This window comes from Sus scrofa, unplaced genomic scaffold (genome assembly GCF_000003025.6).
Source record: "Sus scrofa isolate TJ Tabasco breed Duroc unplaced genomic scaffold, Sscrofa11.1 Contig1206, whole genome shotgun sequence".
Classification (NCBI taxonomy): Eukaryota; Metazoa; Chordata; class Mammalia; order Artiodactyla; family Suidae; genus Sus; species Sus scrofa.
Genome location: NW_018084833.1, coordinates 182793 through 202225, shown reverse-complemented (window position 1 = coordinate 202225; position 19433 = coordinate 182793). Strand labels below are relative to the sequence as shown.

General features: G+C 48.7%; 1 protein-coding gene across 1 annotated transcript in view; it reads left to right on the top strand.

Annotated features, from left to right (window-relative positions):
- Window positions 1–19433, top strand: part of CACNA1B (calcium voltage-gated channel subunit alpha1 B) — a 194319-nt gene that overhangs the window by 25213 nt on the left and 149673 nt on the right. The window contains 3 exon segments of the mRNA XM_021081036.1: window positions 6221–6312; window positions 8172–8324; window positions 9591–9781. Coding sequence (XP_020936695.1) covers window positions 6221–6312; window positions 8172–8324; window positions 9591–9781 — 436 coding nt within the window.

The window sequence follows — 19433 nt, the reverse complement described above, 5'->3', positions numbered from 1 at the left end:
ATCTGGCAACCTGTGTTTATAAATAAAGTTTTACTGGAACACAGCCTTGTCCATTCATTTACACACTATCTGTGGCTGCTTTTTTTTTTTTTTTTTTTTTTTTGGCTTTTTAGGGTCACACCCATGGCATATGAAAGTTCCCAGGCTAGGTAGGGGTGGAATCGAAGCTACAGCTGGCAGCCTACACCACAGCCAAAGCAACTCAGGGATCTGAGCCGCATCGGGGACCTACACCACAGCTCATGGCAATGCCAGATCCCCAACCCCTTGAGCGAGGCCAGAGATAGAACCTGCATCCTCGTGGATCCTACTTGGGTTCGTTAACCACTGAGCCACGGAGGGAACTCCCTATCTGTGGCTGCTTTTATGCTACTAAGGCCGAACCGAGTGGCTGTGACAGAGATCTTATGACTCACGAAGCTTATAGATTTACTAATGCCCTTTACAGAAAATGTTTGCCATCCTCTGGCCCAATGCAGTGAAAAATGATTTGATGCAACTACGGATGGAATAACCCCTTCTGTAAATATTTTTATTATTGCCTAGGTTGTTAGTAAATACAAACAATAATGAAAAGTTGGATATCATAATTTTAAAAACTCCACAAATAATTATAATAAAAATTATACTTTTAAATTATTTCTGGAGCTCCCCTTGTGGCGCAGTGGTTAACGAATCTGACTAGGAACCATGAGGTTGCAGGTTCGATCCCTGGCCTTGCTCAGTGGGTAAAGGATCCAGCGTTGCCCTGAGCTGTGGTGTAGGTTGCAGACACAGCTCGGATCCCGCGTTGCTGTGGCTGTGGTGTAGGCCGGTGGCTACAGCTCTGATTCAGCCCCTAGCCTGGGAACCTCCATATGCCACAGGAGCGGCCTAAGAAATGGCAAAAAAAAAAAAGTTATTTCCTGTGCCCACTGTTGCTCTCAGTGCTTTCCCTTTGGGTGCGGTTTCCATCTTGTTTTACTGAGGATCTGGGTGATGGCTTATTTTATCTCTGAAAATATGTTTATTTTGCTCTTACTCTTTATGACAGTTTAGCTGGATGTAGAGTTCTGAGATTTGGAGTTCCCGTCATGGGGCAGTGGAAACAAATCTGACTAGGAACCATGAGGTTGCGGGTTTGATCCCTGGCCTTGCTCAGTGGATTAAGGATCCGGTGTGGCCGTGAGCTGTGGTGTAAGTTGCAGACCCGGCTCGGATCTGGTGTTGCTGTGGCTGTGGTGTAGGCCAGCAGCTACAGCTCTGATTGGACCCCTAGCCTAGGAACCTCCATATGCTGCAGGTGTGGCCCTAAAAAGACAAAAAAAAGAAAAAAAAAGAAAAGAAAAGAAAAGAAAAAAAGTTCTGAGATTTCAATTATTTTTCAGCTGCTTTTTGAAGGTATTACTTAATTGTCTCCTAGAATATTTTTTTTGCTGAGGTGAGGTTTTCCTCTACTTTTAATTATTCTTTCTTTTTAGATATTTTGTCTCTTCTTTCTGGTAGCCTTTACTTCTTTCTTCCTCCCTTCCTTCCCTCTTTCTTTCCTTCCTTCTTTCTTTCTCTTTGTTTTTTTAGGGCCACACCCATGGCATATGGAAGTTCCCAGGCTAGGAGTCAAATCAGAGCTATAGCTCCTGGGCTACACCACGGCCGCAGCAATGCTAGGCCTGACCCACGTCTGTGACCTACACCGCAGCTCATGACAACATTGGTTCTTAACCCACTGAGCGAGGCCGAGGATTGAGCCCAGGGTCAAACCCACATCCTCAAGGATCCTGGCTGGGCTGTTACCGCTGAGCCACGGTGAGAACTCCTTACTGCTTTCTTTCCATGCTTGACGGTCCGCACTTCCTCACGCCATTTCTAGGTGAATGCAGTGAACATTGGGGTGCGTGGATCTTTTCAAAGCGTGGTTTTCTCTGGATATATGCCCAGCAGTGGGATTGCTGGACCATATGGTAGGTCTCTGTTTTTTAAGGAAACCCTATGCTGTCCTCCTTAATGGTTTCACCAGTGTACATTCCTGCCCGCCCTGTAGGAGGGCCCCTGTTCTCCATGCCCTCTCTGGCATTTAGTATTTGTACATTTTTCCTTTTTTTGGCCCCCCTGCAGCATCTGGAGTTCCTAGGCCAGAGATCGAATAAGAGCCAGAGTCTGAATTTATGCCACAGTTGCAGCAACGCCGGGTCCTTAACCCACTTCACCAGGCTGGGGATTGAACTGCAGAGACATTGTCAAGCCCATTGCACCACAGTGGAAACTCCTATTTGTAGATTTTTTGATGATGGTCATTCTGACTGGTGTGAGGTGAAACCTCATTGTAGTTTTGACTTGAATTTCTCTAATAATCAGTGATGTTGAACATCTTTTCTTGTGTTCTTGGGCTATCTGTCTTCTTAGGAGAAATGTCTAGATCTTCTGCCCATTTTTAATTGGGTTGTTTGGTTTTTTTGATATAAAACAGTATGAGAGGTTTGTAAATTTTGGAGACGAATCCCCTGTGGTTGCTTCATTTGCAAAGATTTTCTCCTATTCTGCGTGTTGTCTTTTTCTTTTAAATGGTTCCCTTTGCTGTACAAAAGCTTTTAAGTTTAATTAGGTCTCATTTGTTTATTTTTGTTTTTATTTTTATTACTCCAGGAGATGAATCAAAAAAGATTGCTTCATGTCAAATAGTGTTCTGCCTGTATTTTTCTCTGAGAGTTTTATAGTATCCAGCCTTACAATTAGATCTTTAATTTTTCTGTATGGTGTAAGAGAATGTTCTAATTTTATTCTGTACATGTGTCTGTCCAGTTTTCCCAGTGCCACTTATTAAAGAGACTGTCTTTCCACCATTGTATATTCTTGCCTTCTTTGTCATAGATTAATTGACCATATGTACATAGGTTTATTTCTGGCCTTTCTATCCTGTTCTGTTGATTTGTATTTCTGTTTTTTGCCAGTACCATACTGTTTTGATGATTGTAGCTTCGTGGTACAATCTGAAGTCAGGAAACCTGATTCCTCCAGCTCTGTTTTTCTTTCTCAAGATTGCTTTTGCTATTTGTGGTCTTTTGTGTTTCCATATAAATTTAAAAATTTTTTGCTTTAGTACTGTGAAAATGCCACTGGTAATTTAATAGGGATTGCACTGAATCTGTCAGTTGCCTTAGGTAGTATAGTCATTTTGACAATATCAATTCTTCTAATCCAAGAGTGTAGTATATCTGGAGTTCCCATTGTGGTGCAGCAGAAATAAATCTGACTAGGAATCATGAGGTCATGGGTTCAATCCCTGATCTCTCTCAATGGGTTAAGGCTCTGGCATTGCTGTGAACTGTGATGTGGGTCGCAGATGCGGCTCAGATCTGGCATTGCTGTGGCTGTGACATAGGATGGAAGCTATGGCTCCAATTGGACCCCTAGCCTGGGAATCTCCATATGTGGTGGGTGCGGCCCTAAAAAGCAAAAAAAAGAAAAAAGAAAAGAAAAAAAAAAGCATGGTATATCTTTCCATCTGTTTTTGTCATCTTTGATTTCTTTCTTCAGTGTCCTATAGTTTTCAGTGTACAGGTCTTTTGTCTCTTTAGGTCACTTTATTCCTATGTGCAATAGTTGATTTTAATAGATAAATATTACTCTTAGAATTAGATTTTCTTTTTTGTCTTTTTTTTTTTTTTTTTTTTTTTTTTTTGTCTTTTTGCTATTTCTTGGGTGGCTCCCGTGGCATATGGAGGTTTCCCAGGCTAGGGGTTGAATCAGAGCTGTAGCCGCCAGCCTACGCCAGAGCCACAGCAACGCAGGATCTGAGCCATGTCTGCAACCTACACCACAGCTCACGGCAATGCTGGATCCTTAACCCACTGAGCAAGGCCAAGGATCGAACCCACAACCTCATGGTTCCTAGTCGGATTCGTTTACCACTGTGCCACGACGGGAACTCCTTTTTTTTTTTTTTTAGAATTAGATTTTCTTGTGTGCTATGGAATTTTGGTTTGAATAGATTTTATTGTTGCCCTTCTTTTCTCTTCTCCCATTTTATCTTATTTTTTTAACTCCAGCTACATCTCAAATTTTATTCCTTAATGCCATGTACTCAGAGGAGGGAAAGAAAAGGTTAAATCCTTTTTAATTCTTGTAAAGGTAAAGCCAGTAGGACTGTTGGTGAATTGGGTGTGGAGGACAGTAGCGAGAGGAGTCAGAGACGAAGCCTTAGTTCTGCCTTATAAACAGGTGACCAGTGCTATTCACTGAGAAGGGGGAATGTTGGGGAAGGAGTAAGACTGGAAAAAAGAATAATAAGTTCTGGAGCTCCTACAGTGGTGCAATGGGATTGGTGGCATTTGGGAGTGCTGGGATGCGGGTTCAATCTCCAGCCTGGCACAGTGGGTTAAGGATCCAGCTGTGGCTTAGGTTGGGACTTAGGCTCGGATTCGATCACTGTCCTGGGACCTCCATATGACGTGGGGCAGCCAAAAAAAAAAAAAAGGAATAAAAAGTTCTTGGGAGTTCTCTGTTGGTGTAGTGGTTAGGATTCTACAGTGTCATCTCTGTAGCAACCTGGGTTTAATCCCTGGTCTGGGAACTTTGACCCCACATCAAGCCCCTGTATGCCACGGCCAAAACAAAACAAAAACAAAAAAGTTCTTTAGACACCATGATGTAACAACTCTTAACTTTAAAAAGTACATGTTTTGGAGTTCCCATCGTGGCGCAGTGGTTAACGAATCCGACTAGGAACCATGAGGTTGCGGGTTCGATCCCTGCCCTTGCTCAGTGGGTTAAGGATCCGGCGTTGCCGTGAGCTGTGGTGTAGGTTGCAGACGCGGCTCGGATCCTGCGTTGCTGTGGCTCTGGCGTAGGCTGGTGGCTACAGCTCCGATTGGACCCCTAGCCTGGGAACCTCCATATGCCGCGGGAGCGGCCCAAGAAATAGCAAAAATCAAAAAAAAAAAAAAAAGTACATGTTTTAATATTTACGTATTAAATATTTATATTTTACAATATTTGCTTATCACATATTATATGATTTTAAAATTTAACAAATAATTGTTCAGTTTTATTAATATTTGATATGCTTTTTTTTTTTTTTTTACTCTCCAAGTGGAAGGGCTAAAAAGGCAGTTGAGGGGTTCCTTGGTACCGTAGAGGTTAAGGGTCTGATGTAGTCACTGCTGTGGTGCAGTTTCGATCCCTGGCCTGGGAACTCCCGCCTGCAATGGGTGCAGCCGAAAAAACAGCAGTTGGATGTATGTATGAGCCTGTGGTTCCCGATTTGAGTTAAAGATATTAATTAGAGAGTAATAATCAATCAGAGCTATCTGGTGGACCCTATATGGTATAATTTGCGAGGCATCCAGCGTTTGAGTCTGATAGAGGAAGCAAAGCCGCCAAAGGCCTGGAAGAGAATCCCAGGGTGTTAAGAGGAGAATTAGAGGGTTGACCAATGAATGAGCAAGGGAAGAAACCATTTCTAGAAGGAGACTTACTATTGGAATTGGCGCGAAGTCTTGACACAACATCTCAGTGGAGTGGTGGGGCTGAGCATGCAGTTGGACAAAGCCTAAGAGAGGTGGGAGGTAGGCAGCGGGGAGCAGAAGACTGACCCTCACTGAGCCTGGGAGTGAAGGGAACAGAGTGTGTATGGGATGAGAGGCAGATAGGGGATTTTCTGTGTTGTTTTAAGTGGGAGAGACTGGGGTATGTTCTTACGCTAATGGAACTGAGTCTGATGTTTCTTCTGAGTCTTCTGAGCCCTGTGCTCGCCTTCCCTGCTCTTCAGTCCCACATTTTCCTGTAGTAAAGTGAGTCAGGGTACACGTGGTACCTGCTCTGAAGTCCCTCAAGCTCCATTTTACTCCCACACCCACTGTCACCTCCTCTCATGAGGCAGTCTGGAGTGCAGTTATGGTTGGCTGGGGACATGGTTCAGGCTTGGGCTCAACTGGAGGACAGATTCAAGGCCAGGCCAGGGGCCAGAGACCAAGTGTCCTTTCATGCCTGGAGGGGTGGTCATGCTGGTAACACCCATCCCTAACATGACTGGTGGGGAATCTGAATTCATTTCCTGCCCTCCCCTGCCTGGCACGGCCCCTACCCCTGAAGCTTTGCCAGCCCTGTGCTTGAACAGTGGGGAGCACAGCCACAAAGGTGTCGCTGCTCTTGGAAGATAGGACTTGGGTGGCGGGAGGGGTGTGCCCTCTCCTCAACTGGTTGCAGAAACCCTTAATTCCTGACTTCTCTTTGTTCCTGCCAGGATCCTTGCCACAGCTGGCACTGACTTTGACCTGCGGACCCTGCGGGCCGTGCGGGTGCTGAGGCCCCTTAAGCTGGTGTCTGGGATTCCAAGTGAGTCTGGCGAAAGCAGTCAGGCCCAGCCTACCTGGACACTGACCTTGCCTGCACCCCTGCCATGGCCACAGTTAGGCCCTAAGTGGTGGGCCCTTTGGCCTTGGTGACTCTGGGTTTGCTGCCCTTGGCCCTGGGGAACCAGGCACGAAGACAAGGTGGGGTTGGGGTGCGGGGGAGGTAGGGGGAGCAGCCCTGCTCCAGTCTCTCCCATCTCCATGAAAGCCCAGAGGGTAACTTGGCTTCCCTACATGGCAGGTCTGCTCCTCAAACCCTCTGCTGTATTTCTAGCTCTTTGCTTCTTTTTCTGGGGTTAAAAGACTGAAGGGAGGTTGACGGAGGTGGTGGGACAGGATGCCTGAGAAAATCTTCAGAGTGTGCAGAGGACTACCTGTCTTGGCCGAGGCTGGGCCAGGCTGCTGGGAGCTATGACCAAGTTAAGATGTGCTCCAGGGCCGGGTGCTCAGGAGGCCACGCGAGAGTGGCAGGTGTCAGGGCCGTCCTGAGAGACGGTGACCACCCAGGCCCCTGTGCCTCCAGGCCAGTGGAAGTTGGGTTTCCCTTGGGGCTCAGGCGGCAGGGCCTGGGGCTGTGTCACCCAAGGCCACTCCAGGGAGGACCGCTGGTTGGCTCCCTGTTCTGCCCCAAGACCCTGCCAGGCAGAGGCTCAGGCCTGTCCCCAGGAGCCTGGGTGAGGCTGGAAGGCGGGGCAGTGGGGTGCCGCCCTCTCTGCCCAGCTTCTTTGGCCTGGACGTACTCATACTCTCGGGGCCCAGTTCCTTTGGCCCTACGGTTGTGTTAAAACACCCCCAGGGAGCAGGCCCCCTCCTTTATTTTCCCTGAGGAGTGGGTCTCTCAGAATCCCCGATTCTTAGCTCCCAGGATCTCCTCCTCTTCCCTCCCAAGATCCCCTGCTCTTCCCTCCCAGGATCCCCTGCTCTTCCCTCCCAGGATCCCCTGCTCTTCCCTCCCAGGATCCCCTGCTCGATCCCCTGCTCTTCCCTCCCAGGATCCCCTGCTCTTCCCTCCCAGGATCCCCTGCTCGATCCCCTGCTCTTCCCTCCCAAGATCCTCTGCTCTTCCCTCCCAGGATCCCCTGCTCTTCCCTCCCAGGATCCCCTGCTCTTCCCTCCCAGGATCCCCTGCTCTTCCCTCCCAGGATCCTCTGCTCTTCCCTCCCAGGATCCCCTGCTCTTCCCTCCCAGGATCCCCTGCTCGATCCCCTGCTCTTCCCTCCCAGGATCCCCTGCTCTTCCCTCCCAGGATCCCCTGCTCTTCCCTCCCAGGATCCCCTGCTTGATCCCCTGCTCTTCCCTCCCAAGATCCTCTGCTCTTCCCTCCCAGGATCCCCTGCTCTTCCCTCCCAGAATCCTCTGCTCTTCCCTCCTAGGATCCCCTGCTCTTCCCTCCCAGGATCCCCTGCTCTTCCCTCCCAGGATCCCCTGCTCTCAGTGCCCAGTATTCCCTCATATTTCCTCTAGGACTCTGTGCTTTTGCTGAGCCCTCCATAGACTCGCAGGTCTCACCAGCCCATACTCTCCACCTGAACTTCATTCTGACACCTCTACACACTGCTCCTCTCCCTAACTGGGGCACTGCTCAGTCTACTTCCCCCCAAGACCCTATGCTTTGTCCCCGACCCCAGGGACTCTCTGCTCTGCCCCATGCAAGCACTCACTGTTCTGTGCTCCTTCCCCCAAGACTTCTTGCTTCTCCACCCCTTCCTGTTCTGTCCCCAACACCTTGCCAGGACTCAGCCCTGCCTCCCAGGTGCTTGCTGTTCTGTCGATACCCCCACCCCACGCCCTGCTCTGCCCACTGCTCTCTGACCTGCCCTACGTTGTCTGCTCTGCCCCCAGGTTTGCAGGTGGTGCTCAAGTCCATCATGAAGGCCATGGTTCCGCTCCTGCAGATCGGGCTGCTGCTCTTCTTTGCCATCCTCATGTTCGCCATCATTGGCCTCGAGTTCTACATGGGCAAATTCCACAAGGCCTGTTTCCCCAACAGCACAGGTGAGACCTGGCAGCATGCCTCGGACTCGGATGAGGACTGCAAACTCATTCATCCAGGAGATATGCACTGGGAGGGCCTTCTACGTGCCAGGCAGAGGAGGTGGCTATAGACAATAATTGGATGCACACAAAGACATAAAGTAGTCACAGATAACAGTGACTTCTAGGAAGGAAACAAGAAGGTGTTTGAAATAGAATAACTTGGGGCCTGCTTCACAGAGAGTAGCCTGGGGAGGCCTCTCTGCCAAGGTGACAATTGGTTAGTGATCAGAAGGGGGTGAGAGGGAGCGCTCTGTGGCTGCCTGGCAGAAAGCTCCACCTACAAGGAATAGCAGGTACAAAAGTCTGGCGTGAGGAGCCGTGAGGGCAGAGGGGATGTCAGGTGGCTCGGGGCCGGGGCGGGATTCTGAATCTTATTCTGAGAAAAGTGGGGGCTTTGAATGAGGAGTGGTGTTGTCTGATTGTCCTGGCTGCTCTGGGAGGCAAACTCAGAGAAGTGGAGACTCAAGTCTCAGTTCAGCAGAGATGGCGGCTTGGCCAAGCTGTTGGCAGGTAGAACAGGTCACGTTCTAGGTACATTTTGCGGAGAGGCCTGCTGGGCCAGCAGGGGTTTCTGGGTGGTTGCACAAGGAATAAGAGAAAGGGAGGAGTTAAGGGTGCCACTAAGGTTTGTGTCTTAAGCTGCAGCCACATTAAAGGAGAAAACCTTTGTGAGCTCAATAAATTCAGAAAAGCTTTTATTAAAGTTTAAATTATTCATAATTTTAAAAGCCTCTTCAAACTGGAAATAAAGAGGAATTTTCTTAAATGCCCTGAAATGTTCCACGAACATCATACTGTGTTGTTCGTTTTCAGAGCTTTCCCTTTAAAGACTTGGTTCTGGCTCCAAAGCGACGAGCATCTGCACACAGGGGCGTCTGTGCGGAGGTTTGGCTGGGAGGGAGAGAGTCGGGGTGGCAGGGGTGGGAAGAGGTTAGAAGTTTGTTGTTTCTGATTTTAAGATGAATGTGTCCTGAGCATGTCTGAGTAGCGGTGGGCAGCTTCCAGCGGGATCAGTACTTCCCGAGAGGCTAGGTCTTGGGGTAGGCGGAGGCTGACTTCAGGCGAGAGGACAGAGCCGGTGCGGGGGGAGGAAGCTCAGGGGGCTTCTGGTGGTGCCTAATCCCTGCCCCCCGTGAGGAGGTCTCGAGGGCCCAGTGGTCCCGGCAGGAGGTGCAGAGCTTGGCATTTCTGAGCTCAGCCTGTGCTTCGTTCTGCTCCTCACAGATGCAGAGCCAGTGGGCGACTTCCCCTGTGGCAAGGAGGCCCCCGCCCGGCTGTGCGAGGGCGACACAGAGTGCCGGGAGTACTGGCCGGGACCCAACTTCGGCATCACCAACTTTGACAATATCCTGTTTGCCATCCTGACGGTGTTCCAGTGCATCACCATGGAGGGCTGGACCGACATCCTCTACAACGTGAGCTGCGTCTTGGCCCTGCGGCTCCTGGGGGGGCGGCGCTTCCGTCCAGCCTGGCGGCTTCCTGTCCCCCAGGGTGGAAAGCAGGCACCCTTCAGATGGTTCACCAAGGGGCCCTCTCTGATCAGCCTCGACTCGTATCCTCGACCCAGGTCCTGGAATCTCTGGGACAGCTTCTAGGAGAGTGAAGCTGAGGGCCGGGTGGCGGAGTCGGGAAGGAAAACGTGTGCGAGAAGGGGCTCCTGTTCCTGCTGTGAAGATGCGTGTGTCCCTGTGTGACGAGCTCTGCTCCCATTGTCCCCTGGCCTCGGTCAAGGACCCTGTGGCGCAGAGGGTGGGAGTGAGGTGTGGAGAGGCTGGCTAGTTGCCCCTGGGCCCTGAGGCTGGCAGGCGGCTGCCTGGCGAATGTGTGAGGGGCAGGGCTGAGGCTCAGGGACGCTTGCCGGACGGCGCGGGGGCTCTTGCCGTGGGCCCTGGCGTCTCCTGTGTTTGTTTGCTTCCCGTGGAGTCTGCCTGGTGCTGTTTGCTCCGATCTTCCCTGTCGTGAGGACGCCGGCCCATCCCAGGGGGGTAGGCCCTCGGGGTTTCCTCCTGACTCTCTCACTCCTGCCTCCCTCCACCTGGGGCTCTTCTAGGGACTCTGGCATCGACTCCCAGGCGGACCTCTGTGTCTTTTGTGTGTGATGACCCCCTCCCCTCCCCTCCCCCTCCGCAGAGCTCCCTTCTGCCACTGGAGTCCTGTGCGCTGCCAGGGCGGGAGGACAGTTGAGTGAGAAGGAAGTGGAGAAAGAAGTGCCCGTGTAGCAGGAGGACTGGAAGGTCTGGCTGTGGGTCAGGCTGGTGCACTACTCTGCTTTGGGCGGCCAGCTCAGGTGCCGTGGCGGCCGGGGGGGTGGGGGGGTGGCTTGAGGAGCACCTGCAGTACCAGGTGCTTTGGTGTGAACCTGTCACTTGTGCACGGATGGTGGGGCTTGGGCCCCTGGAGCCCTGCGGTCCCCCGCCTCTAACAGCCATGTGCTTCTGGCACGAAGGTGGACGGGGGAGAGGCACAGACTTGGGCCCTCTGCTCTGTGCCTTGCCCGTGGGCTGGGCAGACCTGGTGGATCTGGGGCTTGGCATCCAGCAGGCGCTTGGTGAATGCCTGTTGAGCAGGCAGATGGCAGGTGAGGAGTTAAGTACAGTGGTGGCAGGAGGTGTTCAGCAAGTAAGGGCCTGGATTGGCAAGGGCAATGGAGGGAACAAAAGAGGAGGGGGGCAGGGGCTGGCGAGTCAGGGGGCCCAAGGTCCATGGTACCTGCTCCCTCCTCCGAGTGGGAGTCGCTGCTGATGGCAGGCTGGGCTTGGTTGCGGGAAAGAGGCACGGAGACAAAGGCACTATTCGGAGCTTGGCTGTTCCCTCCCACAGCCAATCCGGGAACAATTTCCACAAAATGAATCCTAAAAATAGCTCTGAGCTGGCCACATCCCTGCCAGCTCCACTCAAACAGGGGACTGCTCGCGCAGGCCTCCACAGCCCTTAGTACCCAGCGGGCCTTCACCAGCAGCCCGGGTGGCTCAGAGGGGTGGGTCTGTGCGCCCGGGGGGAGAGGTAGGCGGGAGCCAAACCCCGGGGAAGGAGGCACTGGTCAGGAAAGGCCACAGAGGCTTCACCCAGCACATGTTCCCATGAGACCCACTGGGTGCTGGGCCCTCTGAGATGCGGTAGGTACAGTGGTGGCAGGAGGTGTTCAGCAAGTAAGGGCCTGGATTGGCAAGGGCAATGGAGGGAACAAAAGAGGAGGGGGGAAGGGGCTGGCGAGTCAGGGGGCATTGGGAGAGCCTGCCTGGTGGGGGCTGGAGCTGGACACGCAGACCCTGGGGAATGGTGCCTCGGAGCCCAGTGAGGTATCAGTGACGGCCTGAGCCGAGAGACAGGGGCCCAGAGCAGGTGGCCAAGGGCTGGTTGGATCTTCTCTCCACACCGAGGGATAACAGGGTCAGCTGTTGGAGGTCAGACAGGATTTTTTTTTAAATTTTTATTTCTTTATATATATATATTTTTTCTACTGCACAGCATGGTGACCCAGTTACACATACATGTATACATTCTTTTTTCTCACATTACGTGTTCCATCATAAGTGACTAGACAGAGTTCCCAGTGCCACACAGCAGGATCCCCTTGCTAATCCATCCCGAAGGCAACATTCTGCATCTATTTACCCCAAGCTCCCAGTCCCTCCCACTCCCTCCCCTTCCTGCTTGGCAACCACAAGTCTATTCTCCAAGTCCATGATTTTCTTTTCTGCGGAAAGTTTCCTTTGTGCCATATATTAGATTCCAGATATAAGTGATATCATATGATATTTGTCTTTCTCTTTCTGACTTACTTTCCTTAGTATGAGAGTCTCTAGTTCCATCCATGTTGATGCAAATGGCATTATTTTGGTTTTTTTTTATGGCTGAGTAATATTCCATTGTGTATATATACCACATTTTCCTAATCCAATCATTTGTCAATGGACATTTGGGTTGTTTCCATGTCTTGGCTGTTGTGAATAGTGCTGCAATGAACATGTGGGTGCATGTGTCTTTTTTAAGGAAAGTTTTGTCTGGATATATGCCCAAGAGTGGGATTGCTGGGTCATATGGTGGTTCTTTGTATAGTTTTCCATAGTGGTTGTACCAGCTTCCATTTCCACCAACAGTGTAGGAGGGTTCCCTTTTCTCCACGCCCTCTCCAGCATTTGTTATTTGCGGACTTATTAATGATGGCCATTCTGACTGATGTGAGGTGGTACCTCATGGATGACATGATAGTGTACATAGAAAACCCTAAGGACTCAACTTAAAAACTACTTGAACTGATCAACAAATTCAGCAAAGTAGCAGGATATAAGATTAACATTCAGAAATCAGTCGCATTTCTGTATACTAACAACGAAATATTAGAAAAGGAATACAGAAATACAGTACCTTTTAAAATTACACCTCAAAAAATCAATACCTGGGAATATACCTGACCAAGGAGGTAAAGGACTTATATGCTGAGAACTCTAAAACATTAATCAAGGAAATTAAAGAAGATGTAAAGAAATGGAAAGATATTCCATGCTCCTGGGTTGGAAAAATTAATATTGTCAAAATGGCCATACTACCCAAAGCCATCTACAGATTCAATGCAATCCCTATCAAATTACCTATGACATTTTTCACAGAACTAGAACAAACCATCCAAAAATTTATATGGAACCACAAAAGACCCAGAATTGTCAAAGCAATCCTGAGGAACAAAAACCAAGCAGGGGACATAACTCTCCCAGACTTCAGGCAATATTACAAAGCCACAGTCATCAAGACAGTGCAGTACTGGTACCAAAACAGACAGACCAATGGAACAGAACAGAGAACCTGGAAATAAACCCAGACACCTACAGTCAATTAATCTTCAACAAAGGAGGCAAGAATATAAAATGGGAAAAAGACAGTCTTTTCAGCAAGTGTTGCTGGGAAACCTGGACAGCTGCATGCAAATCAGTGAAACTAGAACACACCCTCACACCATGCACAAAAATAAACTCACAGTGGCTGAAAGACTTAAATGTAAGACAAGACACCATCAAACTCCTAGAAGAGAACAGAGGCAAAACATGCTCTGACATCAACCAGACAGGATTTTTGAAGAGGATTCTTTGGCAAAGCAGCCTAACCCCTCACCTCCAACCCAGTGATGCAGGGGGCGTGCATAGCCCCTCAGACATATGCTGCTTGAGTGGCAGCTTAAGCCATGGGGCCAGGGACCGCGAGGGCAGAGCTGTTGGCTCCGCAGGGGGGCAGAGGGCAGTGGGTGTGAGCCAGGGGACTGAACAGCCAGGCCCTTTGAACTTCTGACTGGAGGGAATGACAGGGTCTCAACAGGGACCGACCACGACCACGGAAACTCTGGCGCTGGTGGCGGGCGGGTCCTCTGACGAGAGGAGAGACGGCTTGTCTGGGTTTGGAAGAGTGGAGCCAGATGGGGTCCTGGAAGCACCCACAGAAGCGCCCTGTGAGGGCTGAGTCAGCAGTGGACTCCTGCCAGGCCTGGAGAGCCGGGAGCATCTCAGGACAGCGAGCAGGGTGCCGGGAAGAACTTGCCTCCCCCCCACCCCGCCCTTGAGCTCGAGGTGGGGGGAGGAGCAGTGCTGGGGGGGCGGGGAGGGCGGGGGGGGGCCAGGCGCGTCCCCTCCCCTGAGAGTGGCCAGCTGCGGCGGCCGGCCTAGGGACCGCAGTCTCGGGCAGCACGTCAGTCGCTTGTCTTGCCGCCCGGGCCTGGACACCTAATTCCTGAATGAGACTGTGTTCTCTGCTTGAAGTGCCTGCAGAACTTTCTATTAGCCAGAGTTATCCGCGAGGTCACAGGCCTCATCCAGATTTTCTTCCTGGAGGACGACTGTGTTCAAAGGGACAGTCGGGAGCAAATCATTGGGTTTGCATGTGTTCACTGTTACAGGTTCATAAAGATCCGAGACGGGTGTTGAGACGCGTTCAGGCGGGGACAGACTAGTGTTTAATACTCACGCGTGAAGTTGAATGGCAGCTGCTTTGTCTCCGGTTTGGGGTTGTTATGACTGAAGTTGCTGTACACATCTGTGCACGCGTGTCTGTGCACGTGTGAGTTTTCAGTTCTCTGAGGTACGCGCTCACGAGGGCCGTGTCTGGGTTGCATAGTCCTGGCATGTTTAGTTCTTCAAGAAACGGAGCTCTTCCGGAGGCCTGCCGTCTTCTGCATTCTCACCAAGAGTGAGAGGAATCTAGTCTTTCTGCCTGTTCGCTCGTATTTGGTGTTTTATTTTTTATTTTTATTTTTATTTTTTGTCTTTTTGCCATTTCTTGGGCCACTCCTGTGGCATATGGAGGTTCCCAGGCTAGAGGTCGAATCGGAGCTGTAGCCGCTGGCCTACACCAGAGCCACAGCAACGCAGGATCTGAGCCGTGTCTGCGACCTACACCACAGCTCATGGCAATGCTGGATCCTTAACCCACTGAGGGAGGGCAGGGACTGAACCTGCAACCTCATGGTTCCTAGTCGGATTTGTTAACCACTGCGCCATGATGGGAACTCCTCGTATTTGGTGTTTTTAACTTTAGCCATCCTGAGCGTGGGCAGAGGTGTCTCATTGGGGTTTTCACCTGCACTTCCTAATGCCTGACGACACTAAACATCTCTTCATGCTTATTTGCCACTCGTGTACCTTCTTCAGGGAAGTATCTTCCTGTATCTTTTGCTCGTGGTCTGAATTGGACTGTAGAGTGTTTATATATTCTGGATACTGGTTCAGATGTGTGGTTTGCAAATATTTTCTCCTAGTCAGCAGCTTGTCTTTTCATGCTCGTCACCTGGTCTGTGAAAGAATAAGCATTTTTAATTTTGAGAAAGTCCAGTTTATCAATTTTACCTTTTGTGGATTAGGCTTTTGGTGTCAGATCTGGGAACTGTGTGCCAGTCCTCAGTCCTGGAGATTTTCCTCCTTTATTTTTGTCCCAAAAGTTTTGTTATTTTACATGTCAATCTGTGGTCTGTCTTGGGTTAATTTTTGTATAAAGAGTGAGGGTTTCGGTTAGCGTCTCTTTCCCTCCCTCCCTCCCCTCCCTTTGATCTTTCTTTGGCCTTTGGACGTCCAGGTGGCCTGGCAACACTTGTTGAAAGGCTGTGTTTCCTCCGCTGAATTGCTCTGCACCTTGCCCGGAAGTCCGCTGGGCAGGTTTGCGCAGGTCTGTTTCTGAGCCAGCGCTGGATGTGTCTCTCCCTCGGCCAAGACCACACAGTCCTCTTTGCTGCAGCTGTGGAGTAAATCTTCCAAGTGGGTGGACCGCCCTCCCGTTCTGTTCAGTTCGGGGGAATTGACGTCTTCACTGTGCTGCGTCTTCCCCACTTTGTTGACTTTATCATCGAGTGCGAGTCCATCGCGTGGGTCTCCTCCCATCTTTTGTTTATGTTTCATCAGGTGTGAACATGCAGGTGGTTTCCAGTTTGTACGTTATGAATAAGCTGCTGTGAACACTTGCGCACGGATTTTTCTGTGGAATATGCTTTCGTTTCTCTGAGGTATACACTTAGCAGTGGAATTTCTGGAGCATGCGGTAATTCCATATTGAAACTTTGAAGGAGCTGCCAAATTGGTTTCCAAAGTGGTTGCAATATTTTTCATCCCCACTGGGAATATGCAAGTGTTCCAAATTCTCCACATCCTCACCAACACTTGTCTTTTTCATTTTTTTCCTCCTCAGAGCCATACCTGCAGCATGTGGAAGTTCCTGGGTTAGGGGTGGATTGAAATGGCAGCTGCCAGCCTATGCCACAGCCATGCCAGATCCAACCCACAACTGCGACCTATGCCACAGCTTGTGGTAATGTGGGATCCCTGACCCACTGAGCAAGGCCAGCGACTGAACCCACATCCTCACAGAGACTGTTGGGTTCTTAACCTCCTGGGCCGCAGTGGAAACTCCCTATCTTTTTTAACGTTAATCATCCTAGTAAAATTAAAATTTAATTTTCATCAACCAGTGATTCTAGCTTTGATTTTCAGTTCCTTGATGCCTTATGATGTTGGTGCTTATCACCAATTGTGCTCTATCTTCATACGTCTTATGGGCACTTGAAAAGAATGTTTCTAGCATTTATGTAACAGGAGTTCTGTTGTGGCTTAGTGGTAATGAACCCGATTAGCAGCCATGAGGATGTGGGTTCAATCCCTGGCCACAGCGTTGTTGTGGCGGTGGTGCAGGCTGGCAGCTGCAGCTCCAATTCAACCCCTAGCCTGGGGACTTCCTTGTGCTGCGAGTGTGGCCCTAAAAAGCAAAAATAAAGAAATTTAAAAACAAACAACATGTATATGTCTTTGGAGATTTCTGTAAGATTTCTTTATATTTTATGGTCACTAGCCCCTTATCAGATCGTTCAAGCGATCTGCAAATATTTTCTCACATTTACTCTCTTTTCACTTCCTGATGGTGTCATTTAAAGTAAAAAACGTTTTTATTTTGATGAAGTCAAATTTTCTATTTTTCTTTTTACTTTCTCCTCTTGGTGTGACATCTAAGACTCCACTACCTAATCCAAAGTCATGAAAATTTACTCCAGTGTTTTCTACTTTTGACTTTTATATTTGGGCCTGTAATCCATTTTGACTTAATTTTTGTATGTGGTGTGTGGGGTACGGATCCAAGTTCGTTCTTTTGCTTGCGGATGTCCGTCTGTCCGGGCACTGTTTGTCAGGAAAGACCGTCCTTTCCCCGTGAATTATCTTGGCAACCTTGTTAAAAATCAACTGATCCTAAGTGTAAGGGTTTATTTCTAGATCATCAATTCTGTTTCATTGATCAATGGTCTCCTTTTTAGGGGCAAGTTTTAAAATTTCACCTTCCTTCATAGTTGTTGACTGTTTACGTTATATTGGGTGAGCAGTGGTAATTTGTGTTTTGGATAAACTGATCCCTTTCACCCACACTGTCAAATGTATGTCGAGTCGTCTGTGTGCTCCCTCGTTACCCTTCTGACGTCTGCCGGGCGTCGCGAGAGCCCCCGGTTCATTCCTGATGCTGATCATTTGTGTCTTCTTGCTTTGTTTCTCCATCAGTATCGCCAGAGGTATGTCAGTTTAACTGACTTTTTTCAAAGAACGAACTGAAAAAAAATTGGTTTTCTCTGTTGTTTTCATTTTCAGTTTTGTTGACTTTTATCTTTATTGTTTACTTTCTTCTACTTGATTTGAGTTTGTTGTTGTTCTTCCTTTTCTAGCTGCTTGATGTGGAGCTTAGATTATTGATGCGAGGCTTTCCCTCTTTTGTAATGGATGTGTTTTAGTGCTATAAATTTCGCTCTTGGAACTGCTTTAGCTGTGTCCTCCAAATTCGATATGTTGTGTTTTCATTTTCTTTCAGTACCATGTAGTTTTAAATTTCCCTTGAGACTTTCTCTTTGACCCATGGATTTTTATAATTGTTTATTTTGTGTTTGAAAAGTTTCCTGTTATCTTTCTGTTACCTGTCACTGGTTTGATTCCATTATGGTTAGAGAATACACAAAATTTGCATTCTTTTAAATTTGCAGAGTGTGCTTTATGGCTCAGGGTGTGCTCTATCTTCATACGTCTTATGGGCACTTGAAAAGAATGTCTCTAGTGATTTTGTAGCATGTGTATAAATGTCAATTAAATCCTGTTGGTTGATGGTGAGTTCTTTTGCAGCCTTGCTGATTTTCTGTCTAGTTGTCTTATCAATTTTTGAGAGAGATAGTTGAAGTTTCCAACTATAATTGTGTATTTGTCTATTTCTCTGTTCAGTTCTGTCAGTGTTTGCTTCACACGTGTTGTAGCTCATGTGCTATGTATATAAGCATTTAGAATTGCTCTGTCTTCTTGATGGATTGACCCATTTATCGTTATACATGTATCCCCCACGTTCCAAAAGTTCTCTTTTTTTGGCCACACCCATGGCATGCAGAAATTCTTGGGCCAGTGATCGAACCTGAGCCATGGCAGCGACCTGAGCCACAGCAGTGACAATGCTGAATCCTTAGCCCACTGAGCCGCAAGAGAACTCCTCATTCTCTTAGTGCCACTTCACTTTATTGAAAGATCTACATTAGTACCTATTTCCACTAAGCAAACGGAATCTCTGGAGGATTATGCTTTTACGGAAAAAGGTGAAAATAGAAAACAGTGTTTAATGTGTGTTTGCAGAAAGCTGTTTTGGAGGTAGTGCACACCCCAAGCAGCACGCGTGGTACCGCCAAGCTCCTTCCCTGGGAACTACACTCAGCATCTGAGCATCAAGTCAGCATAGCTTTGAATTGTGTCTGTGAGCATCTGTGGTTTTTTGTTTTGGGAGTTCCTGGGTCAGGGATCAGATCTAAGTTGCAGTTGTGACCTATGCTGCAGCTGCTGCAATGCCGGATCCTTTAACCCACCGTGCCGGGCCAGGGTAAATCTGTGTCCTGGCGCTGCAGAGACGCCGCCAATCCCGTTGTGCCACCGTGGTAATTCCGCGTCTGTGTTTTATCTCAGTTTCCTCTTCTTCGTTTGTTAGCTGATGTGTCCTCTGGTGATTGTTTCTTTGCTTTATGCCGTTGTGGCTTTGGAAAGGGTTTCCTACCTGCTTTCAGGTAGTGGGGAACCTGGATATGTTCCTTTGCGTCTCTGGTAAAAATTTTTTTGTTCCGAAGTCTACTTTATCTGATGTTAATATAGCCACTATAGTTTTCATTAAATTAGTGCTTCATGGAGTTCTTCCCCCATTTCTCTTTCAACCTCCTTAAATTTTCACATTTTTTATGATTTTTATTTTTTCCATTTTAGTTGATTTACAGTATTTTGTCACTTTCTACTGTATAGCAAAATGACCCAGCCATATATATATGTATTCTTTTTCTCACATTCTCCTCCATCATGTTCCATCATAAGTGTCTGGGTATAGTTCCCTGTGCTACACAGCAGGATCTCATTGCTTATCCACTCCAAAGGCAGTAGTTTGCATCTATTAACCCCAGACTTCCAGTCTCCCAGTCCATCCCACTCCCCTCCCCTCTTGGTAACCACAAGTCTGTTCTCCAAGTTGATGAGTTTCTTTTCTGTGGAAAGGTTCATTTGTGCCATTTGTTAGATTCTAGATATAAGTGATATCATATGATAT